General features: G+C 37.1%; 3 protein-coding genes across 5 annotated transcripts; 2 read left to right on the forward strand and 1 right to left on the reverse strand.

The window, feature by feature from the left end:
- Positions 1-622: 622 nt before the first annotated feature.
- Positions 623-6,500, reverse strand: tmem176 (transmembrane protein 176). The gene is made up of 6 exons (XM_073841846.1): positions 6,123-6,500; positions 1,610-1,720; positions 1,414-1,470; positions 1,184-1,330; positions 983-1,099; positions 623-873 (listed from the first exon to the last, which is right to left on the reverse strand). The coding sequence occupies exons 1-6, from the start codon at positions 6,246-6,248 to the stop codon at positions 859-861; spliced, it is 573 nt and encodes a 190-aa protein (XP_073697947.1). The 5' UTR covers positions 6,249-6,500; the 3' UTR covers positions 623-858.
- On the forward strand, positions 6,144-10,814 carry LOC141336289 (uncharacterized). 2 transcript variants are annotated; one of them, XM_073841848.1, is made up of 6 exons: positions 6,144-6,261; positions 7,228-7,355; positions 7,511-7,621; positions 8,749-8,805; positions 8,896-9,048; positions 9,327-10,814. In XM_073841848.1, exons 2-6 carry the CDS (start codon positions 7,284-7,286, stop codon positions 9,432-9,434), a joined length of 501 nt encoding a protein of 166 aa, XP_073697949.1. In that variant the 5' UTR covers positions 6,144-6,261; positions 7,228-7,283; the 3' UTR covers positions 9,435-10,814. The 2 variants fall into 2 exon arrangements, with proteins under 2 accessions (XP_073697949.1, XP_073697948.1); XM_073841847.1 differs by lacking the exon at positions 6,144-6,261 and adding an exon at positions 6,512-6,666.
- Positions 10,815-11,104: 290 nt separating this feature from the next.
- On the forward strand, positions 11,105-18,723 carry vps37c (VPS37C subunit of ESCRT-I). 2 transcript variants are annotated; one of them, XM_073841844.1, is made up of 5 exons: positions 11,105-11,624; positions 11,893-12,043; positions 13,715-13,886; positions 14,989-15,071; positions 16,460-18,723. In XM_073841844.1, the coding sequence occupies exons 2-5, from the start codon at positions 11,921-11,923 to the stop codon at positions 17,084-17,086; spliced, it is 1,005 nt and encodes a 334-aa protein (XP_073697945.1). In that variant the 5' UTR covers positions 11,105-11,624; positions 11,893-11,920; the 3' UTR covers positions 17,087-18,723. The 2 variants fall into 2 exon arrangements, with proteins under 2 accessions (XP_073697945.1, XP_073697946.1); XM_073841845.1 differs by having other exon boundaries at positions 11,935-12,043.

Consider the following 18,723-nt stretch of genomic DNA (forward strand, 5'->3'; position numbering starts at 1 on the left):
ATTACACTATTATTAGATTTGTTGACTAAAAATCATGTGATGGCTTTGTTTATGATTGTCTGATGAAGCATGCTATCACTTAACAGCACAACAACGCAAAATGACGCTAAGTTATGAAGGTTGTGTAACGTTGTTTTACTCTCCCCCCTCAGCTTTTTAACAAATAATGACTTCCCCTGCGACTAGAAACAAACCTTATATCTTGTAGAAACTGATAAACGACAGGTTCAGCGAATAACTCGCTTCTGTTTTTGGGAGGACCGTTGCCTGTGTTGTTAGCAACCAACGTAACGTTACGAATCATTTAACAGCGCGTAGCTCATTGAGAGCGCGCTTGTTCAGAGTTTTCAATGCTTTTATTCATTTTTACTTTTTGCTTTAATTATACTTCGCTCTCTTAGAATGGAATTTGGTATTTCTCCATCTTAAAAAAAGTCAATGAACTCGGCGAATATCACATAACCATATTGGTATTAATTAATTAATTAAAAAATAACTCGTGTCATGTGACTGACGATTTGCTTGGAAGCTGTCTTTCCTTAAACAGACGAGGTAGAGCTAAAACGATAAAAAAAAAATCATAATATGGTTGTTTCAGGTTGTAAAATAAAACAACAAAAGATCATCTTTAAATGTAATTTTTAATAATAACAAAAAAAAAATCTTTATATGTTTATTTTGATTATTTATATAGGCTAAAAGTATACATTCACTTTCAATTTTACCGAAAATACAGCAACACTTAAATGCATTACATTGGCAAAAAAAAAACAAAAACATGTTGGCTATATGAAGTGAATGGTTTAAGGACTTCTAATTGAAATCCAGAATTGTCATGAGATGGGATTAAGCAGGATGTCATTCAGTCACGCTCTAAGAGAGAAAGAGAGAAATCCATAAGTGACTTTTATATGGCAATTCAAAATCAATAATAACTGCACACACACATATAATATAATATTTTTTCAAACAAAATATTTACAGCATAGCCTGTAAAGTTCCTCCTCTGATTATACAGTATAACTGTAAAAGCAGAAGACAATCCTGTCTGGACCATACTGATCATGGAGATGGTCGTCTTCAATCCCGTGCTGAAATGCTGATTTAAAGAAAGAGTCCTTACTAAAATATACAACTGTTTATTATAACAGAACTCTCACATATGAGGGTATGAGATACATACAGTGGCATAATACTGGTGGTCGCACATGTGGCGTGGTCCCTCATGGCATACGGTTGCTGGACTGAAAGCAATATCAGCGTAGTATAGGATAAGTGCAATAACTGAGATGATAATGGCCACAGCAGAGACTACCAAACAAACAGTGACCTAAAGAGAGGAGAAAATTTCATTATTTTAGTTACCATTATTTTTTCCTGTTTTTGTCTGTCTTGCTGTAAGTTCAAACTCACTGCTTTCAAGTTGGCATATTTTTCCAATGCTAATGCAGCTGCGCCTGAAATGACAAACTGTTTGGAAAAAAGGAAACAAAAAATAAAGTTCAGTGATTTTATTGTTGGTGTATTTACTGTACATTGCTGTAAATACTTTGTTATCTCCTTAAACTATTACATAACCACCATGTTCTAAATTATTAGTGTAATTTACCATAAGGCCACTCCACCATGGCACACCAAAGTTGAGTATCATTGTCTTCTCAGCGGAGAGCAGAGGCATAGAATAGGAGATGATCAGCAATCCTAATACTATCTGAACAACCTATGAGAGACAGAAAAAAAGCAAAAGAAATAGCTGCAGCAAGAAGTTCATACATCTACAAGAAAATGTAACTTGGATTTTTGTAATCTAATGTAGAAGTGAGTAAATTTCAATCAGGTAAAGGTAAATATAGTCAAGACTATACTAAAAAATGTAAAGGGGTCATGACATGAGAAATCAAATTTGCCTTGATCTTATGGCATAAAATAGATCCTGCAAGTTTCATAGCTTAAAACTTCCTCAATATGAACAAAGCATTTATTTAATCGAGCTCCAAAAATGTCTCATTTGGGTCCGAGGTTCCAGGGTTACATCACCAGGGTGCAGTCGTTTGCATAAACACTGCCTCCTGAGTAAGACATTGACAAATAGTCTTCTTCTCACCATAGGCCCTGCCCACTGGCATTCAATCGCTTGAATGTGCTGTTTATATATATATATATATATATATATATATATATATATATAGTTTTTTTAATGGCATCTCGGATCGTGTCAGAGGAATGTCCGGAGCGTTTTGTTTTGTAATAGAGGCACACTGTCATGGAGAGTTCACAAAGAAACATTTGTTAAAAGATGAAGCGGTACTAGATCTGACTCCGGCTGCATCAGAAACTGTAAGTAAAGTATTTCATAATGCTTTTTCTGGAAAGACCTTTTATTTTGATCATGTTGTCAAAACAACAGCGAGGGGGTGGGGTATTGATAAAGTTTTCTATGCAATGCTCTAAAATTCCCTGGTAGACAGCTGCATTGACTGTGGACTTGATAAAAGATAATGGACCCACACCAGCAGATGACATGGCTCCCCAAACCATCAATGACTGTGGAAACTTCACACTGAACTTCAAGCAGCTTGACTTTTGTGACTCTCCGGTCTTCCTCCAGACTCTGGGACCTTGATTTCCAAATGAAATGCAAAATTTGATCTTTCATCTGAAAACAGGACTTGGGACCACTGGGCAACAGATCATTAATTTTTCTCCTTAGCCCAGCACAGATGCTTCTGACATTGTTTTTGGTTCAGGAGTGGCTTGACGCATGGAATTCTCCAGCTGTAGCCCATGTCATGCAGACGTCTGTATGTGGTGGTTCTTGATGCACTGACACCAGCCTCAGTCCACTCGTTATGAAGCTCCCCCAGGTTTCTGAACCGCCCTTGCTTGACAATCCTCTCAAAGCTACGATCATCCCTGTCACTTGTGCAGCTTTTCCGGCCACATTTTCCCTTCCTCTTAATACTCTGTTAATATACTTCGATACTGTGCTCTGTGAGCATCCAGCTTCTTTTGCAATTGCCTTTTGAGACTTTTCCTCATTATGGAGGGTGTCAATGATGGTCTTCTGCACAACCGTCAAGTCAGCAGTCTTCCCCATGATTCTACTAAGCCAGACTGAGGGACACAGGGAGCCTACAATGTTGAACTTTGTCATGATATTCTAATTTGGTGAAATACTGGATTTGTTTTTTAATCTTTACAGTTTTTTCTGAATGCTTAAGCGCTAATCGTGATTCTTGTAGCACAATTTCTAAAACTATTAATACGTATAGCAAAACCACTCACTGAGTTTGCAAAACTAAAAGCACAAACACTGCTTTGCACTCAGTTTGCAAATTTGTAACACACACTTTGCAGAACTTTAAACACAACTCACTGCTTACACTCAATTACCAAATTTCCAACACACTCCTAGCAAAATTATACACATGTATGGCTATCATTAACACTATTTTGCCAACTGTTTGGCACACTTTCACATGTGAAAACTGTTTTAGATAATTAGTTCACTTTGCAATCAGCCTAAGCACTATAAATAAGCCACAGGTAAGCTGTCTATGTGGAGTACAATGGAAGGAGCAGTAAGAGTGAGAAGAGTGAGAATCAGAGGAGGCCGAGGAGGCCGAGGGAGAGGACGTGGAGGTGAAGAAGTTGGAGGAAGAGGACGTGGAGTTGAAGAAGCGAGAGGGTTAGAGGAAGTTAGAGGAAGAGGACAAGGAGGAGCAAGAAGAAGACGAGGAGGGGAAAGAGGAAGGGTAAGAAGAGTAAGAAATAGAATAACTGATGACATCAGAGCTACAATAGTGGACCATGTCATCAACCATGGGATGACCCTGAGGGAAGCTGGCCAACGGGTTCAGCCTAATTTGAGCCGCTACACTGTGGCAAGCATCATTAGGACATTTCGAAATGAGAATCGGTAAGTACTTTTTAGCACTGCCATACTCTAATGAGAAACACAACAGTACCATACATGCAAAAATACTGAAATTGTTACTTTACAGAATTGCTAGACGTCCAGATGTTGGGGGCAGAGGAAGAATGTTCACTCCAGAGCAAGAGACCCATATAGTGAACATGGTGATTGCCAATAATGCAATAAGACTGCGCGAAATACAGCAGCGCATAATTGATAATGACACCATCTTTCAAAATATACACAGTGCAAGCATTTCTACACTAAGTCGTGTACTTGCGCGCCACAGAATAAGAATGAAGCAAATTTACAGAGTTCCTTTCGAGAGAAACACAGAACGTGTAAAGCAACTGCGATATGACTATGTGCAGGTAAGCTATAGTGTCATTGGTTCTGAATTTGGAAGTGCATACTGTAGTGCTGTGCATGGGCCTGATGTGTTGCATTTGTTTTGTCTTGTCCAGAGAGTGATGGAACTAGAAGCAGATGCCATGGGACATGAGCTACTTTTTGTAGATGAGGCCGGTTTTAACCTCAGTAAAACCAGGAGACGTGGCAGGAACATTATTGGACACCGTGCCATCATCAATGTCCCAGGACAACGTGGTGGTAACATAACCATGTGTGCAGCTATAAGCCAAAATGGTGTTGTTCACCATCATGCAACCATAGGCCCATACAACACTGCACACATTCTTGCATTCCTGGACACCTTACATGACATGCTCACTGTTCAGAGACCAGAGCATACCCGATATGTCATCATATGGGACAATGTTAGTTTCCATAGGGCTGCTTTGGTCCGCAACTGGTTTACAGACCACCCATCCTTCATGGCACTCAACCTCCCTCCATACTCTCCATTCTTAAATCCCATCGAGGAGTTCTTCTCTGCCTGGCGCTGGAAAGTGTACGACCGTCATCCTCATCAACAGGTAGCCCTTTTACAGGCAATGGAGGAGGCATGTGGAGATATTGACCAGGCATCATGTCAGGCCTGGATACGGCATTCAAGGAGATATTTTCCCCGGTGCCTTGGACTGGAGGATATCGCATGCGATGTGGACGAAATTTTGTGGCCAGACCCAGAAAGACGACATGATGTAGGCTGATTGTCTTTTTATTTCCTTTTTTTTTTTTGTGTGTGAAATTACTATTTTGTGTTCTGACTTTGTCTTGGTTTTGATGAGTGTGAATAAACACCAATACTTGAAGTTTGGATCCTTGTATGTTTACATGACACTATGACAAAAGTATGACCTCAAATTGACATCTGTACACAGAGAAAGCAAAAGCCAGATGTGTTTTGTATTCATACCATCAGTGTGCAGTTGGCGCATTGTGTGCTTAGTAGATGATAGCTTGTGTGTACTGTTTGATATGAAAACACCATTTTTACGAAGGTGTGAAGAGTTAATCTAGCTGTGTTTGCTTTTGCAAGAGAACTACAATGTTTTGATAATTGGGTGAAAGGTTTTCTTATTTGTGTGTAGAGTTTTGCAAAAATAGCCAATAGTTACAAAAAATGTGCTTAAGCAATCAGAAAAAACTGTAATCGATTATCATTAAAATTGAAACAAATAAAGGCTTGAAATATTTCACTTTGTGTGTAGTGAACTAATATGGCATACAAGTTTCACTTTTTGAAACAATTTATTGAAATAAATCGACTATCCCTCGATTTTCAAATTTTTTGGCACATACCTGTATATTTGTAGTTTAAAATGAAGGTTTTCTTATGATATATTATTTAACATAACTATAAATGTTGTTGAAAGGTTAATTAAATGATCTGCTAAACAAAAAATGTTAATTAAAATGATAAAAATGCAGGGTGCAATACAACCCTGAACAACACTCTACTTAAAATATATAAAAATATATTCTATACAATATAAAATATAATATAATATAAATATAAAATTATTTCAGAGGAAATTCTTAGAAAATTTTTTTTGGACTATAAGTACATATTAGACATTACATTAAAGACGGAGGTGCCAAGAAAATATACATTTTCACAATTTTTTAATTTGCTGGTTTACAAATCTAATGCATTTTCTCTTTGTAAAGACAATTTATAAAATGATCATTGAAGAGCACCCAGATTTTCTTTCAAGATGTAAAATTGTGCAAGAAAACTTCCTCTGAGAATCTGTGCGGAGCCCTTTAAGATTACTGAAGCCATAACACGATGTTCACTCACCCCGAATATTTTGGGCTCCCCCTTCTCGATGCTGACCCGCAGAGCTTTTTGTTTATCTTGTAGCTTTAATTCTACTTGAGTTGGGTTAGTGTTCACGGACAGGTCCGTCGACACGGTCAAAGACATCTTTCGTTTACAAGTAAGTGAAGTTTATATTAAGTATTTAAGGATGCAGTAATGTCAGGTACTTTTAAGTACAACAAACAGAGCGGAATTCCACAAGAATGAGCGAGACAGACGGACCTAAAAAAATCTGTGAGGATTCTGCACAAGTTATTTGTTGTGTTCTGGCTGGATCTCCTGTTGCTTGAATGAATTCGTCTCTAAGTGCGCAACAATTCCAGAAGAAAAGGTGTGGGCTTCAATTCTGGTTGCAATACAAAAACAGTTAGACCCACCCTTGCATTTTTATGCAAGCATCACTAAGAAAAGGGGTCTGTCCAGCCCCCTTCTCCCCGTAGGAGCGTTTATTAAGGGTTTTCGGTCATTTCATAAACAGCTCTGTTTTCGTCAGCCACGAACTTTCTAGGACTGTACATTCGAGGTGAGTCGTTCGTGCATTATTTGAATGAAAAGTACATTTGACTGGACATATTCTGTCGGTAACATATTCTTTATTCATGAGTGTATTTTTTTTTGGTGATGCCTGAAACTAGTTTTTAAATGTGCGTTTAAATTGTGTAGTGGTTTGCGATTGTTATCATGTGTATTTGTGTTTGTATACTATACACACAGTAATGAAAAAAGAAACTGGAAGGAGCTGTTTTGGACATCTGGGCAGTCCAGCCCACTTAGGGCAATGCATGTAGTGTAGTATTTTTTTCTACCCCTAACCCTAACCCTTTTCCTCTGCAGTGCTGTTGAGCAATCAGGATTGTATCAAGCTGTGCTGCTCTTCTCTCCAGACACATTTTCTGTATGATACCCGCCCACTTCCTTTCCTCACAAAAATGTTTTTCTCCACCAGCATCTGTATTCCTGCAAAACGTTCCATTAATCCAGGGGGATCAGATCATGTTTCATACCGACTCTCTCAGTATTATCTCAGTCTGTAAAGAGTTATTATAATCATTGATCTGAACTTTGAAATGTTCCTGTTTTTCAGGAACATCAGGACCTCAGTTAAGTTTTAGCTGGATTTTGAATAGGTCAAGTAACCAGATGCCTTCTCCTGACTCTGATCCTCCCAAATTCCATCGCCTGTTCAAGTTTTATGACCCGGAAGTGGTTGCAGTAAGTTTATGTGTGCCAAATAATTTGTCATTAAGTAGAAAGATAAGGGTTGTTTGGGATCTTACTCGCTGTAATGGTTTTCTTTGAGATGTTTTGCTTACTGTTGTTGAACATAGGTTCGAATTTTAACCTCACCATGTGTTTTCCCTCTTTAGCTTATGGCAATATTACTAGGATTGTTCCAGCTCCTGCTGACTATACCAACCTACAGCATCAGCACTGATATAACATTTTTGTTTGTGTGCCCCCTCTGTGTTGGTTCTGTGGTATGTTTATTTCACTACTAAAATATTATAGTTGTCATGGTTTTAAATGATTGTCATAGTCAAATGGCATATTTGTCAAAACACAAAATACGTAAAATGAACATACACAAACATATACAGTTGAGGTTAAACGTTTACATAAAACTTGCAGAATCTGCAAAATGTTCATTATTTTACCAAAATAAGAGGGATCATACAAAATGCATGTTATTTTTTGTTTAGTACTGACCTGGACAAAATATTTCACATAAAAGACATATAGTCCACAAAAGAAAATAATAGTTCAATTTATAAAAATGACCCTGTTCAAAAGTTTACATACACTTGTTTCTTAATACTGTGCTACCTGAACATGATGAATTAAGAGCCGGAAGGTGAAAACTTTTTGAGTTTGAATATCAGGATAAAGCTAAATTATTTTGTCTTCTGGGAAAGTACCCTCTGTGGCTTCTGAAGGGCAGTCCAAAATAATAAGAAAAAGGTACACATCTTCATTCTGTTCAAAAGTTTTCACCCCTGGCTCTTAATGCATCGTTTTTCCTTCTGGAGCATTTGAACCTTCTGTAATAGTTGCATATGATTCCCTCAGTTGTCCTCAGTGTCAAAAGATAGATCTTAAAATCATGCAGTCATTGTTGGAAAGGGTTAAAATACACAAAAATGCTTAAAAAAAAACAAAGAATTTGTGGGACCTGATAGACTTTTTCTAAAGAAAAGCAGGCTGTTCAGGACAAACAAGGGACTCATGAACAGATATAAAAAAAACAAAAAAAAAACAGCTGTGGATCATTCAGGTAAAAAAAGAGGTCATTTTAATAAATTCAACTATTATTTTCTCTTGTGGGCTACAAGTAAACATTTTTTATTGTGAAATATCTTATTCAGGTCAGTACTAAATAGACAAATAACATGCATTTTGTATGATCCCTCTTATTTTGGTAAAATTATTAACATTTTGCAGATTCTGCAAGGTGTATGTAAAATTTTTGACCTCAACTGTAAACATATACCAAAAGTCCCAGTGACCTACTGCCCATTAATAAGCTTTTGTACAATTGCATAGTTTCTTCTGACAATTGCTGTAATGTAAGATCGACGTTCTCTTCTAATTCTTAATGTCTTTTTAGTCTGTGATTGCTGGATCATTTGGTATGGCATCTGAAAGATCTCCTAAGAGAGAACTGGTAAATTACTACATTAGAGCTTCTTATTGGCTGTGAGTTGTTAAACCTTATTCTGACATATATGCAATTAACTGTTTTTCTCCCCCTAAGTTAAAAAACAGTCTGATTTCTGGTCTTGCTTGCCTGGTGGGGACGCTGATTGGACTTGTTCTGTATGGTTATGCTGCAAGTACCTCTCCGGACATGCCTCCTTGCACACTTCAATCCCATGAAGACTTTCCTTGTCCACAAAAAGTCTTTCAAGTAAGTAAAAATCCTGCCATAAGCCAGTTATACAAATAAAATCTGGCCTGTTTTACACATTATAATCTTCCTGTCTACTTCAATATGTTCACTTCAAAAGATACCTCTACATTACAAAAGGGCACAATATACATGCTCTGTACTGTGACTCACACTATTTGTTTTACTGTGTTATGGTTAATGGAGACTGTATTGGCCAAAAATGACACTTTGTGGGTTTTTTTCCTGATTTTTATTCAACATGAACTCATTAAATCTTCTCTTTTTTGTTTTGACAGGGTTTTTACAATGCAATATCCGGGCAGCTGTTGTTTTATAATATTGCAGCTCTGGTTCTTCATTGTTTCTTATCATTTTCTGCATTTAAAGGACTGAGAATACATTGAGATTATATTTTCATACACCTCTCTTTTAGGCACAGATTTTTATGAACATGTAACATCCTTTACAGTTGAGATCAAAAGTTTACATACACCTTACAATCTTCTAAATGTTAATTATTTTACTAAAATAAGAGGGATCCTACAAAATGCATGTTATTTTTTATGTAGTACTGACCTGAATAAGATATTTCACGTACAATTTGTTTACATTTAGTCCACATGTGAATAATAGTTGAATTTATAAAAATGTCTCTGTTCATAAGTTTACATTTGCTTGATTCTTAATACTGTGTTGTTACCTGAATGATCCACTGCTGTGTTTTTTTAGTGATAGTTGTTCATGAGTCCTTTGTTTGTCCTGAACAGTTAAACTGCCAGCTGTTCTTCAGAAAAAATTTCAGGGCCCACAAATTATTTGGCTTTTCAGCATTTTTGTGTATTTGAACCCTTTCCAACAATGACTGTATGATTTTAAGATTAATCTTTTTAAGCCCCCCGGTTCTTAATGCATTGTGTTTCCTCCTGGAGCATCAGTGAGCGTTTGAACCTTCTGAAATAGTTGCATATGAGTACCTTAGTTGTCCTCAGTGTGAAAAGATAATTATCAAAACCATACAGTCGTTGTTGGAAAGGGTTCAAATACATAAAAATGCTGAAAAACCAAAGAACTTGTGGGACCTCTTTTTATGTAAAATATCTTATTCAGGTCAGTACTAAATAAAAAATAACATGCATTTTGTATGATCCCTCTTATTTTGGTAAAATATTTAACATTTTGAAACAACCTGAGAAAATGATATCAGAATTATAACATTGTTGCAAAAAAAAAAAAAAAAAAAAAAAACTTTTGACCTCAACTGTATATTTTAATTAGTATTTTTTAAATAGTATTTTGTATTTTGACTAAATAATTATGACTGGTATCGTTTTTCTACCCTTGCATTTTTTCTTAAAAATGTGAATTCAAAATATTGTCATGTACAAAATACAGTCTTTGAGAAACTGGAGACATTAACTTGATATACACTCTAAATATTTAAGCCGCTATATTACCTACAATTTGTAAGCTACTTTATTTTTTTAAGTAAATAACAATATTGTGCCAAAGTATCAACGTGATGGTATCTTCGACCAACTTGTTTTATTAACACTGTAATCACTTCTAATAAAACGATCAATGAAACTCATAAAACAAAGTTGTGACAAATTAAATGCATATAATCAAATGTGTAAAATACAATGAAGAAAACGCAGTTTTACAGACAATTGCCTGTAATTCCAAGCGCCAAAAAATTATGTTCTACTATGCGTGTCTCTTTAGTGCTTATATCTGTAATTGTGTGAGACAATTTTTTTATGCAATATTAAACTTTTATATAAAAATGTGTTGCCTGTCTGGTGAAATAGGACCAACCCTACTGCCATGTCACATATGGAATATTCCCGTCACATCGGGGTTTCCCTTTCAGTCAGCTGAGCATTCGACGATACCATATAAAATCAAAGTTAGGGGAACCTTATAATATTTTCGCAAAAAGATGAAAATGTCTTTTAATTTTCTGCATTATAAAACCGTTATGTAGTTAAGTCATACTCTAATACCAAATGTGATATCTTTGACAAGAAATGTCAATTTTAAGGTGTTTTAAACACATCTCACTTCCCTAGACAAAATCGACAATGGTTTGATCCAAAGATGGCCACGATATCTGTCAACGAGAAGTGAAACTTTCCCTTAAGAATAGGAATATACCTCGTCAATTAACCTTTATTTGGACTATTTTGCTTGGACTGACATCGATGCGATTTTACCGGATACACATTACTATGTCTTTCTTAGTTGATATTTCGTCCGACGCCGTTTTGTGTTGAATAGCAACCCGCCTTGCTCAACTGCTCTCTCTTAAGAGAGCTAGCCGTCCTGCTAACCGCGGGGAGATTCCAGGCTCCGGGAATAATTTCAGGAACATATTTCCACTTTGCCGCGCTAATTAACGTACTAGACCTGGTACCGATAGTTTCACGTAACGTTAAGTGTTTCTCGCAGGAAGCGGGTTTTAACGCGGAAGACGTTCGCGAAGTAGTTGTCAGGCTCAGCGCTTCCGTCTACATCTTTACGTCACTCGCTTCCAATTAAGTTTGATGTTTTTCCATGAGCACTGTGCGGAGAGGACTTTGATTTGCTTGTACCTTGTAAGTATTAGGGGAATCTTTAAGAAATACCAAGCAGGTAGAGTTAAATTTAGCTTCATTAGCATTTTTCCTAGCCAGACTTTCAGTAATCTACTGTTACATCGACTGTCTGAATGACAGATGATTGCTTTATCAGTCTTCATCTAGTGGTTTGATATACAAAATCATAGGATAGTTTAGAAAGGATAGTTTAGCTAACAATGGAACTCTAATATAATTTGCTCATGTTGTTTTAAACCTGTTTGGCTTTCTTTCTTTTATGAATAAGATGAGCTGTAATATAATAAGTAAACTTGATGTTGATCCTAAGCTGTCCTAGCAAATCAATGGAGAAGCTTCAAGACCTCAACCAGTCCGAGTTGCAGGATTTGCTGGACAACTCGGAGCGGGTTGAGTCTATGGCATTGGAGTCTGATGAGGTAAGATGATTATGGAGCTTTGTTAAAGTGATAATGACCAACATTATTCACCCTCACACTGTTCCAAACTTATTTCATTTTCATTTTTCCATGGAACATGTTAGGAGATGTGAGGAATGTGTGTCTTTCTTTGTTTATTCAAATGGCAGATGCTTTTATCCAAAGTGACTTACAGTTGAGGAATACAACAAGCGTTCTGTCATAAGATGCCAATAAACACAAGAAATGCACACTCTACAAGGTTCATTGTTCAAAATAGTAAAAGCTAGGAAAGGAAGGAATAAAGGATAATAAGACAATAGTAAAATGAAGCAATAGATATTTTTATTATTATTATGAGGAGGAGGCAGTTAGATACACCCTTTGTTATCTATGGTTCAGTGACAAACTTTAAACATCCAAGTGTCGCAGACGTCCTTAAGACTTGTTCACCATATTGGATGTTTTTTTGTTTTTGTTTGAATAGTCAAATAGACCAAAGTCTTGTGTACTGAAATTCTAAAATTTGTGTCAGAATTAGTAACAAGGCCTCACTGCATTGTTGTCAAACCTTGTCATATTTTAACATACAGGAACATAAATGAGATTTGGTGGAGGAGAAAAGTAAATTATTGAATTAGTGAATTATTCAGTGAATAATTGGTTTGTTCTTTGCATAATGAATATAAGGTAGATGTAATTCTCAATCTCTGTCTCTGTGAACTGTACTTTCCCTTAAAGTCCACCAAAAAATAAAAATTCTGTCATTAATTATTCACCCTCATGATATTTTTTATGAAATCCAAGAGCTTTCTAAACCTCCATAGACAGCAAGTGTCATACCACAATCAAGGCACAGAAATGTAGTAAGGACATTGTTAAAATAAATAAATAAATATATATATATATATGTATATAATTTTTTTTTTCTTGTAGCTTCATAACATTACGGTTGAACCACTGATGTTACATGGACTATTTTAATGACGTCCTTACTACGTTTCTGTGCCTTGTTCATGGTAGGACCCTTGCTGTCTATGGAGGGTCCAAAAAGGTATTGGGTTTCGTCAAAAACGACATATGGGTATTTAGAGTAATTAATGACAGAATTTTCATTTTTGGGTAAACTGCATCCTAAATACGCTTGTAATGCTTTTGGAAAAGGTTACAAAGTACTATTTAGAATGCCATAAAATGTTATTTTAACAGCACTTGAAAACAATTTGTTCACCCAAAAACTGTCATCTTTTGCTCACCCTTAAGTTTCTTTTTTCTGTTAAACAAAATCTTTTGGAGAATGTGGGTAACCAAACATATTATGGAAAAAATGTCTACCAGCAATTTTTTGTTTACAAAACTCTTTAAAATATTTTTTTTCTGAACAACAGAAACAAAAAAACTCATACAGGTTTGGAACAACTTAAGGGTGTGTAAAAGATGACACAATTTTCCCACTCCTCGCTGTACATTTAGTCATTTTTGTTTGTTTGTTTCTGGTAACCTTGTCACCACTTCATTCGGAAATGACCACTTATCTACTCAACATAAACGGCCATCATTATGTAAACTCATTAACCGCCATCATTAAGCAAACTCCACAGTCCTGCCGAGGATGAATTGTCCCGGTGGGCTTTATAATGTCTCTAGCATTGTGGCTTTTGTCATGTGTCACTGTTGTTGTTTTTCCTACAGATTCAGAACATTCAGTTGGAGAGAGAGATGGCTTTGGCTGCCAACCGCAGTCTGGCCGAGCAAAATCTAGACATGAAGCCCCGACTCGAAACAGAGAGGGTGCGACTGGTGGGAAAATATGCTGAACTTGAGGAAGTGAGGGAGAAATACAAACAACACTGTGCCATGAGAGGTAAGGGAAAGGATGAATTAATTTGGGTTATGAAAGTAAAGGTTTCAAAGAGAATATAGAAATGAATTCTGGATAGATTGACGTCAGAATGTAGAGGAAGAAATATTTGGTTGATGTCACAGCAGGTTTTCTAAATTTAGAAGGGAAGGCTAGAAGTTTTGCTCTGAGATTAAATTAAGTATATTGGTGTTTATTTAAAACAGAACGAATTTAGGATTATGTTGAAGAATAAAGAAATTTAGTATATTATAAGCATAGCCCTTTTGATGAAATTCATGTTTAAAACCAGATTAACATTTCTAGATTTCTGTTCATAACAATGTACATTTTATTGCTTTTTTGGAAAGGCCTTTTTTGTCATATTTTTGTAATTTATTTAATACATTTTCTCTATTTAGTTTCTCTTCAGCTGTAACTTAAATGTCTTAATGTCCTGTAATAAACAAAATATTAAGAAAATAGAATGTAAGCATCTTAGGAAAGTGTTTTAGTGTTATATATAGAAAATAAATTAATTTGAATATTCTAAAAGAACGCTTAGGCAGTGTGAAAAAAAGAATGAATCTTTTAAAAAGATTCTATTATTAGCACTGCTTTTAGCTCAATGAAGTGAAATTAAAATTACAGTGTTCTTTTAACTTTTCTTTTAACTGCACTGGCTTTCATGGTACTTTAAGGCACCCTGAAGCCATTAACCTTTGAACAGACAGGATTTCTTCTGAATAGAGTTTCTAAATGGAGCATGTTGTTCAGCCAGAAAGTCTTCTATATGTGCATATGTCTGTCATATAGTGGCGTTCTATGAGCTTGTTTTGTTCTGGCACTCATTCTCCTCCCCTTTTTTTGCATCTGTGACATTACATCACACAATAGCTATGTGGCCGGCCTTTTCTCTGTGGTCTCATTCTCCTTTCTTTCTCTCAGTGTATTCATTACTGCTTTTTCCTTTGTGGAAAAGGATCACACATTTCTTGTCAACTGATTTGTTTGCATAACAGTTCTCATTTTTCAGTTTCTTACCCTTTTACAAGCCTGCCTACCGGTATTTATGTATCAACTCTCACCCACTTCTGTTTCTCTTTTTCCCTTTTCCCCTCTGCAGACTGTATCATGGGGCAGGTGTCTCCGGAGGGGCTGTTGTCTCGTCTGCAGACAGAGGGCGCCAACACAGAGGCAGATTCAGAGGTGGGCCACCAGCTCCTTTATAATAACCTGTTTTCATCATGTTTCATGATGTTTGCATTTTCACGGTTGGTGAAACTCAGGTTTGTTTATTGATAAATATGAAAAGGATTGTTTATGAAAGAGAAAGAGCAACAAACTGCTCTTGCTGTAAATAAAATCTGTTAAACCATACACCTATCTGTTATATTAAAGGGTTAGTTTACCCCAAAATGAAAATTCTGTCATTAATTACTCATACTCATCTCGTTCCAAACCTGTAAGACCTTTATTCATCTTCACAAATTAAGATATCTTGGTACCAGGAAGGTACCACGAACATCGACAAAATAGTCCATGTGACATCAGTAGTTCAATTGTAATTTTATGAAGCTACGAGAATACTTTTTGTGTGCAATAAAAACCAAAAATCAGCCTAGAGCCATATTGGAGAGCACCACATACGCAATGATACTCTCCAATATGGCACTAGGGTGACTCAGAGGAGAAGAATTGTTGAATAAAGTCACTATTTTTGTTTTTTTTGTACACAAAAAGTATGATGAACAAAGGTCTTATGAGTTTGCAATGACATGAGGGCAAGTAATTAATGACAGGATTTTCATTTTTGAGTGAACTATCCTCTTTCAACCTTATTGGTTTCTATAAATTTTTTTATTACTAATTTTTACATTAAATAATCTATGAAACAATGTGTGCGCACTGTGTATATTATGTGTATGTATAAATACACACACATACGTATATATATATATATATATATATATATCTCGCTCCTATTTAAATTAATGTGATAAAGAAGTTAGGCCAAAAGTAATCTGATTATATTACCTAAAATGTGTAATGTAATGTGATTACATTATTAACTAAAATTTTTGTCATGTAATTTGAAATCAGTAACAGATTGCAATTTGTTGTAAGTAATCTACCCAGCTCTGTTTATAAAATTATTTATAGTCATTATGAATGCTTTGCAAAAAATATTTGATTAATTCAAAGGCCCGGTTTCACAGACAAGGCCTAGTCCTAGACTAAAATGTAAGTCTAAGCTGTTTGAACTGAAAGAAACTTGCACTGACTGATCTTAAAATATATCGGTGTCTTTGTTTTGTCTCAAGATGCACACCAGTAATGTTTTTTTTCTAAGCATATTTATAAAAATTACTTAAATATCCTAATTGAACTATCTGCTAATCCTGGCTTAGTCTAAGCCCTGTCTGTGAAACCGGGCCAATGTGTTTTAGTGTTTTCAGACTTTAGAATAGTGGTGTATTTCCATATTTGAAGGGTTATGAACTACTGATCTCCTGAGCATTATATAATATTATAAAAATTTTATGGTGCTCCCAACCCCACAGTTTGAGGAACTGAAAATCATCTCTTTCTCTCAGGTTTTAGCAGACGAGTTTCTCGAAGGCTCGATAACGCTGGACTCCTTCCTCGAACGCTTCCTTTCCCTCCGCTCTCTGGCTCACACGAGACGAGTACGCATTGAAAAGCTGCAAGAAATTCTCAGCCAAAAAAGCAAAGGGATGGGAGACGCTTCAGTGACGTCACAAACCGGTGCCAATCAGGATGCTGGATCATCATCGCAGTGGCAACAACCGCAGCCTCAACAGCAGCAGAGCTCCAAAATCAACGCACCCTCCAATTCCTCCACTTCCGCTCTGCCCTACACCCCCTACCCCGTTGCTCCCCCGTCAGCCTCCACAGCGGGCACCACTAACCCCAGCACAGCGTTTCAGCCCTACCCCAGCCAGGGTGCCCCGTTCCCTCCATCAACAGGCTACACAGCACCCAGGCCTGCGTTTGGTCCTCCCGCTTGCCCATACCCCACCCAACCACCGTTTCCTGGCCCTCCTTTTGGGCAGTTTGGTCCCGCGCCTGCCCCGTACCCTGCTCCATATGCTTATGGAGGGTATAACTACCCCACAGGCCCCCATGGGCCATCAACCCAATCACCCACAGCTAGACCGCTTTATAGGCCAGGTTTTGGGGTACCACAACCATACTCTTGAGCCACTCTGTGTGTGTCTTTCTCATGATCTTCCCTCTCGTCTCTCTCCCTCCTTTCTCCTCCTGCTCTGCCTTTTCCTTACCCTCAGATTTGTGGTTTGCGTACCCGTCACATCCTGTTCCTGTCTGAGGCTTATAAAGACACTTGAGATTGAGTGTGTGCTTGTTTCCCCCAGTCAGAGACTCAACGTGGGCCGCACAGTCGGCTCACTTCCTGTCCATTTTAAAGCATGTTATCAGTTTGCAAAACTCTCTGATTTATTATTATATTCAATGACGACATTGTGTTACAGATCAGCCTTATTTGGCTGTGGTTTTTCCAATCATTTTGTCAAAAATCTACTGAGACAAACGTGCTACACTACATGGAAGCGTTACGTTAGCGGAGCGCTTGTTGACGACGTCAATCCAGAAAGCACAGCACCATTTTTCATTCTTCACAGATCTAAACTCCTTTTAAAAAAAGCAGAGCGTATTCTTTATCACAAATAAATTTAGACAACTTCCACGTGTGCAGATTTGGGTGCAGTGCGTCCTGTTATGAATGCTTAGTGTACCAATGCGCCAACTGATCACTCCAAACCCTCTTGATACCTCTTATGCTCCTTCTTTTTTTTTTTCACACCCTTCCACTCCATTTGTTTAATATACCGCTTGACAATGATCAGAAGAAACTATTACTGAACTTAATGAATGAAACTAATAGTAAAGGGAAACCGGAGAACAAGGCATAATAATATAGACATATCTATCTGCTATAGCACAGGATTTGGTGGGGCAGTTGAGGCATAACATAGCACAGTTCATATGCAAAGAAAATAGGCGCTACGTGACCTGCTTACTTTAGTAGATAGAGTATTCTGCACCTACCGATAAGGTAGATACAACCTTTTGTGTCAGAACTATGCAGACGAATACCTGGCTGCATATTTTACACTGAATTTAGACACAGCAAGACATTTGACAGTCTCGTATAGCAGAATCATTACGTGGATCTGGTTAAGCAACAGACTGCTTTATTTTGTGGTTAGATTTGAGTTCAGATTCTGCCACCCAGTATCCCACAGCTGTAGGCCTATCTATCAAACCGGCCTGTGTGTTTCATTACGTGGTGTTATGTAGATCCGTAAAAAAAAAGCCCCACCTGATTGAGGTCTGCTTGTCGGTCAACTGGAGGACCATGCGAATCACACTAGAACTCCACACTAACAGCCCCCGAACCCTTCGGCGACAGGAGCTGGGAGCGGGGCCTTCGAACCGTCAGCTTTAGAAAAGGCGTGCGGGGTCTCTCTTTATTTTTGTACTTTAAAGCAATTCAAAACCAGAGGCGTCCTCAATCAAGCCTCGGGTGGCTTTATCTAATTCATGAACTCAGTAATTAAGACTCAGGTTTGTAGCAAAACCCCCACGTTTAGGTTCCCTCCCCAGCACCTGGAGCGAGGGAGAGGGGGTGATACGACATGAGGATGAGAGGAAACAAAAATGGGATGAAAATTTTATTAGCACATTGATTTGCAGCATTAGAGGAAAGAAATTCTATTGCATTGGTTGTGATGACTGTAGCCTGTTAAAAGTGTATTTTTATTTTTATTGTCCTTTTTTTCGGGTGTGAATATTAAACACTGAAGTTGATCTACGA

Source organism: Garra rufa, chromosome 6, assembly GCF_049309525.1.
Source record: "Garra rufa chromosome 6, GarRuf1.0, whole genome shotgun sequence".
Classification (NCBI taxonomy): Eukaryota; Metazoa; Chordata; class Actinopteri; order Cypriniformes; family Cyprinidae; genus Garra; species Garra rufa.